Consider the following 6,651-nt stretch of genomic DNA (forward strand, 5'->3'; position numbering starts at 1 on the left):
TTTCAGACTTGAACTCAGTTTGCTAATGGGCCTTTTTAATTTAAAGATAGGCATGGTTCCAATTTTTTTTTAAACTCTTGCTAGATGTCCTTACTGAAAAGGACAAGCACAGTTACTTGATTACTGCTTTTTCATATGCATTTTGCAATTTCAATAATGCTTAATTTTTAGAACTTATCTTTGAGAAAATTATACCGTTTAACCATCAGGACTCTACAGAAGAAGTTCTCTGGCATTTCTCTTGTCTTCTATTTAAATGTCTGTTTAAAAAACAAGCATATTTTTAAAAATAAGTATTTAAATCAAAATTATGTGCTTTCAGGTCTATTTGGCCCAATGACATCTTTGGCAGTTCTGAAGATGACCCAATTCAAACACTGCTGCACATATATTTTCGTCATCAGACGCTTGGTCAGACTGGTAGCTTTGCCATAGTAGGCTCCAACCAAGATATGTCTGAGGCCAGCTCAAAGCTGATGGAACTTAATCTAGAAATTCGAGAGTCTCTACGCATGGTGCAATCTTATCAGCTTCTAGGGAAAATCAAACCAGGAGTAAATCTTGTGAGCACTGGATTCTGAACAGTTGTTATTTAGAGAAGAACTTGATGTTGAAGATGCTTCAGACTGTTATTGAGCACCTTTCATTAAAAGAAAAGGGGAGGTGGGGGAATCATTCCTCTAGTAACCCCGATGACCAATGCACGGTTTCATCACAGCAAGAAATTATTTCATCAGAAGCAGAAATCTGAAAATTGAAGTTAACATCTTACTTGACTGCTCTTTCTACACAGTAGCTGTATAGGCAGTAGTATTTATCTTTTTTTTATCTGAATATATATATATATAAACTACATGAAAGGAAAAGGGCTTAAATGTAATGCATACATTTGCATTATTTTCAGTTGTAACAGAACAGTAAATGGTGTTTGCAGTAACAGCCTCTAAAGGTTGAATCAATATAAAGCAGGTGAGATGAGGCTAAAATCACGGCTGCTTTATTTTGGCTGAAGACCTGCAAGGCTTCCTGGCTTTCCAGCAGTAGTAAATATAATCAGCTAATAGCTAATGAGACACTTTGAAATGTCATGAAGAATGTGCAGTCAAAAATGAGTAGAATGACTTATGACTGCGAAAACCATTGACTTCTCAACATTTTATTTGCTTTCTTTTGTCTGCAATGAGGAAATGATGTATGTGAGTTAGAATGTATGGCTATGTGACAGTTGCTTTTTGATGGTATGGATGATTGTTAAATAAGGTCTCAGAGCACGCTTAAAAGAGCTGCAAGATTATTTTTGAAGAAATTTTATTTTATTAGATCTAATCCTCATAGTGTGTAAATGTTAGGACATTTAATAATATTTTAAACTGGGATTTACCAGTGTTTCTAAAAGAAATAATATATGTTAACTTTATTGGAATGCTGCTCAGTTCTCTGATCAGTGCTTATGTTACAAATATTGATAACAACTAACCAAAAAGTAGCTGCCTGCAGAGACTTTAAAATGTATATTAAAGATATATGCTGCCCATCAGCAATTCTCATTAGAAGAAAGAAGTTAACTTATTTTATTCTGTATATATTCTAGAAACTGTATAGTGCAAAACCAGTATTTTTCTTGTACATTTGTGCAATGCACTGTTATAAGAGTAGGTGTATAAAGCTATGAGGGAAGGGGGAGTCTCCCTGTTGGTAGTCACGTGCGTAACTTGCAGCCTAAGTAGTCTGCAGGGTTCAAGCGAAGAGTTTGAATGCACAAACATGCATCTTCATGACTCAAGTCAAGCCGAAGGAACTGGGACTGTATACAAGAACGACTACCAAAACATGCAAACAGGCAATATACTCATAGCTCAGTGTCAAAGTCTGTAGCATAAAAATGAACTGGATTCTGCTGAAACCAATAACATTTTGTATTAAAAAAGAAAGAAAAAGAAAAAAAAAATAGAACGTAGTCCCATGATTCCTGTGATTTGAAAGGAACACCCAGTATTTTTATATACATTTCTTACCCACTGTGATTTTTTTAATGGGCTCTAATTCCAGAGTTTAGAATGTAGAATTGAAATTCTTAGCTCTGCCTTTTTGGGAGAATTGGACTCCACTAGAAATGTAATTATGTTGAAATGCATTAATTGAAGGCACTGTGCACGCTGTTGGACTGCTGACAGTAGTTGTGTTATCTTAACAAGCTCTGTAACTGGTCAAGGCACATCCATAATCACTGTATTTTTTTTCCTGACCCCGATAAAATTGAATTATTTTGATGGTTTGTGGTACTGTAGATGGTGTTCTTAATTATTTAATAAGTATTTACTGGGGATAAGTAGTTTTATTTAGTGGTGCATTACACTTTTATTTACATCATCTTTTATCAGCTTTTTTTTGTAAAAATAAAAGACATTTTATCTGTCATCTTGTGTATTTTACAAGCAACAAGTATATATAGTATGTTTTAATAATTTAGTATGTTCAGCTAAGCATTGACAATAGTGGGCTGGCAGATCTTAATTAATGGCTTTTTCCTATATCCTGGCAACGCAATGGCATTTTCCTAGACATCTTCTGAAGCTGTTAAAGGATATGCCATGTAACTTTCAAACCTAAATCTATGTATTTCATTCTGTATTAATTATGCATCTTCCTCCATTTATAATGAGTAGAGAGTGGGATCTGCCCTATGTTAGCTTACTGTCTACGTATTTCTGCTTGCTTCAGCTTCTACAAAAGAACAATTTCACATCTCGTTCTGTCTGAAAAGAGCCCTCTCCTTTGCTACTAACACTGTAACAAGAAAGCAGTAAGCCAGTTTGATTGCAGTTCTTTTTGCTGACTGGCCCTATAGCCACTTCTCAAAAACAGTTACTACACGAGCTGTTGGATGACAGGTATATGCCAAACCTAAAGCTATGATAAAGGCTATGTCTAAAAACAACTGAAAATGCAGCAGTACTGCACACAACATTGAGCTAACAACAAAAAAAAAAATCTTCGAGAGATAGCAGTAAATGGCAAGTTCACAAGTTATCTTTGGAGAAAGGGCAGCATGGAGACTGTTCTGCTTTGCGTAATCACGTATGCCTTGGTGAGCTTTTCTCCTGTCTGCTGAAGCCTCTGACGCATGCTGTATGCTCTCCAGGACACAGCAGAGCAGTAAAGTGGAAAAGGACGCAGAGTGGTACTTTAGCATCAAGCAGTAAACATCCAGAACACGTTTGTGTAAGAGTGACAGGTAGAGCTACTGCCGAACTGTCTGCATGCAAAGGGCCATCCCTTAGCGACAGCCCCACTCACGGGGCCCGGACCCCCTATCTGCTGCGGCTGAGAAACTCCTCGCAGAACAGCTCTCCTGGCAGCCCCTTTCCAGACCTGCTGCAGCAGCACCTCCAGGCTTTCTCCCAACCCTGATGCTAAACCTCATCCTAACCCTAAACCATTTCTCAGGCCAGTGCTTGGGCTGTGAACTCCAATAATGCTGCAGACAGGAAACTGAGGCAAAAATGCCCCACTGGGCCTCTCTTCTGCCTGGGGGGGGGGGGTAGGGTTGGGGGAGAGAGAAAGCCTGGAGGCACCACTGCAGTGGGTCTGGAAAGGGCTGCCAAAGGAAGGTATATGGCACCAAGGGGACCTGTCCTGTGAGGACTTTGTCCTCTGGGCAACCAATGGGCATCTTAGTCCCAGCAGTGGCCGGAAAAATGGCTTAGGGGGAAGTGTTAGGGATAAGAGAAAGAAAAAGCCTGGAGGTGCTGCTGCAGCTGGTCTGGAAAACAGCTGCTACAGGAAGGCAAGTGCACTGCCAGGAGAGCTGTCCTGTGAGGAATTTCTCACGCAGGGCACAAATCAGGTTCTCATCCTCAGCATTGGCCCAAACTATGTTTTAGGGTTAAGAGCAAGCCCAGAGGCCCTGCTGGAGGGGGTCTGGACAGGCTGCCCAAGGAAGTCAGGTGCTGCCTAGAGACTTGTCCTTTGAGTGAGTTTAACACCGCTGCTCTCCCTGTYGCTGCCTCAAGGACATTGCAGTAGCTGAAGAAGGGGCTGACGGCTCTTAACTCCTCACAGCAATTATTTRAAGCCTTAATCAACTGCTTAAACTTGCTGCTGCAACACATCCGATGGAGCAGAAGCAGCAGTTGCTTTGACCATACTTGGTGTGGGTGACTGTTCAAAGATGTACTAATTTCACTGCAGGCTATTACCAATGGTAACTGCCTGAGGATCAGTGCATTCACAGCGTATYATTTCCCCCAAAGCATTGCTCTAAGGCTAGCTGTCTGTACCAAGAAGTGGTGAACTGCACCTATTTTTACTAGTTGCCACAGRACTTCATACTGTTATGTCGCAAAGCTTAAGTTCTTCTCAAACTCATTACCCAGGTGAACAGACTGATCTCAACTATTCCAGAAGACTACAGCTTTTTAGAAGCTGGAAGGCAAACAAGAAAAATCTTAAGTGAATGACAGAGACCRTAACATCCTTATGGTGATTACACTGGGGAGCAGCAGGGGCACCCAGGAGAAGGAAAAGATACAACTAATCTTTCAAGTTGGGTGGAACTTACTGTGGGAGTCCTTGCTTTGAATGAGCTTGTAAACCTAGGGAGTTCCCTTTTACTCTGATACAGAGGAAAACTTCAGGTGCCAGTATGAAATAAGACAGTTCCTATGCTCTGAGGGTTCTGGGTCTGCTACATGTTCCCAAAATGCATCTCGCTGCTGCAGCAGTTAGTAGAGCAACGATAACTTTAGCAATAAATTGGTGTTGAAGCATTAAACCTTAATTAACGCAGTAATAGAGGCATGTTAAGGCAGGAATCCATAGCATGACAMGTTATGCATCAGCTATAGAATTAATGCCCTCTAATAGCCACTTCTTGACAGCAACGACAGCATTTGCCTGCTCTGCCATACAATAGCTTCCTTTTACAGAGGAGGGTCACCAGGCAGTGAGCTGTGCTTTACTGTGGTGAAGGGGAAGCGGTTTGATTTCATGCTGTGTTTAGCTATTCTGTTTAACAGATGCCTGGACCTAGCTAGCTTGAGAGCACTCAGTTTGTTATAGACAGAAAGAAATCTGTCCTTCCTAAGGGAAGTCAGCTTAAAAGAGTTCTCCAAAAAGCTTAGTGCAGTGTAATACTCAAAATTAACAGCTTTATTAACATCCTCAGAAAAAAGTATGTTTGCTGTAAGTTTACCATACTTCTTAGCTACAAGGTAGCCTAGTGGGATGTAGGTTTTTACATACTACAGAATGTTTCATTTGGCAATTCTGTAGTCCCAGAGTCAGCTTGTAACAGTTTGCCAATATTTGCTAATCCCTGCATGGAGCGTTACAGTTCACAGCAAAGATAGCTTTCGGACACATTCACTGGGAATTAATGCTGGTTCTGCCACTACTGTGGAACACAAGAAAAAATCCTGGTAGCAAATCCAATCCCAGAAGAGCATCTAAATTTAGTTATTCCCCTATGATGGGCTACATCAGAGCTAGACCATAACTAGACCAAACTCTTCAAGTGTAAGCCACTTAGCTGCAGATAATGCACTAAGCATTACAACTTAGGAGAAAGCTAGACAGACGCAAGATCGTGCCCATCATTGTCATGTCACTTCTCTTGATAACCTCGTGGAAGTAAGATTCATTTACCAAAAACCATCACATCAGTGACTCCCTTCCCAGCAGTTTGTGATAACTSCCTAAAAACATACTGAGACAACCACAAGCTTTCAGCTCTAGCCCCCCAAACAAGAATATGATCACAGCTAAGGGCAGACTAGCAGTACCAGTAGAAGTGAGCTAGTTTTTATATGGTGTCTCTTAATCATATTACTGTGATGAAGAACAGGTGAAGGAAACTTCCTAAATGGAATATCAATGTGCATAATAAGTGAGTACTATTAGACATTTTGTTCAAGAATGATGTTCTACTTCATATTGTAGAAGCCAGCTGACTGTTCAAGGGGCTGAATTCCAAGTGTGTGATGAGTTCAAGGGTAGAAGGAATAAAAGATGTCCTTTCCCATCTAAGACGCTACAAGGTCCCGAGTCAACTGCTGCCAAGACCATCACTAACCTGAGAAACATTACTAGTAGATTCTCTGTTATGAAAGTTATATAACATACACCCTCTGACTTGGGTATAAACCCACCTGGGAGTGCTTTGCAATACTTTTATTTACATATTTTCTAGCTACACCTCACTAAGTACCTTCAAACAACAACCATCAACAACAAAAAAAAAACCATCTGCTCTACTTGCAGTTTTGTAGAAGAGCCCTAAACAAAAACATCACACTCAGATAATATATTTGAAACTAAATGTGCTATCGCAGGAGAGGCGTTTGCCTTTGCACCTCCCGCAGAGATCCTGGCGATGGGGCCTCTTGGGATCCACGTGGCGCATCTTCACCGGGCAGGTGCACCTCGTCTGCTTGCAGCTCTGGGGGAGAGGGGCAGGCGGTAGCGGGGCGCGGGGGCCGCCGGCGGGGCGCGGGGCGGCGCGGGCGGCCCTTACCTGGCAGGTGATGTCCTCGACGCGGTACGGGTTGTAGGACTTCTGGCACGTCCGGCAGAACTGCCGGAAATAGACCTGCGGGGGAGCGCCGCGGTCAGCGCCGCGCCGGGCCGGGCCGGGCCGCGCCGGGCCGCGCC

General features: G+C 41.9%; 2 protein-coding genes across 2 annotated transcripts in view; one reads left to right on the forward strand and one right to left on the reverse strand.

Moving 5' to 3' along the window:
- The window catches only part of FRYL (FRY like transcription coactivator), a 145,913-nt gene extending 143,495 nt beyond the window's left edge, over positions 1-2,418 (forward strand). The window contains exon 63 of the mRNA XM_085322719.1: positions 323-2,418. Coding sequence (XP_085178845.1) covers positions 323-581 — 259 coding nt within the window. The 3' untranslated portion in view covers positions 582-2,418. The remainder of the gene's footprint in view (positions 1-322) is intronic.
- Positions 2,419-6,298: 3,880 nt separating this feature from the next.
- Positions 6,299-6,651, reverse strand: part of ZAR1 (zygote arrest 1) — a 1,399-nt gene continuing 1,046 nt past the window's right edge. The window contains exons 2-3 of the mRNA XM_085322833.1: positions 6,515-6,585; positions 6,299-6,439 (exon numbers count right to left, since the gene is read on the reverse strand). Coding sequence (XP_085178959.1) covers positions 6,324-6,439; positions 6,515-6,585 — 187 coding nt within the window. The 3' untranslated portion in view covers positions 6,299-6,323. The remainder of the gene's footprint in view (positions 6,440-6,514; positions 6,586-6,651) is intronic.

Source organism: Rhea americana, unplaced genomic scaffold (genome assembly GCF_003343005.1).
Source record: "Rhea americana isolate MKP2758 unplaced genomic scaffold, rheAme1 scaffold_8, whole genome shotgun sequence".
NCBI classification, from domain to species: domain Eukaryota; kingdom Metazoa; phylum Chordata; class Aves; order Rheiformes; family Rheidae; genus Rhea; species Rhea americana.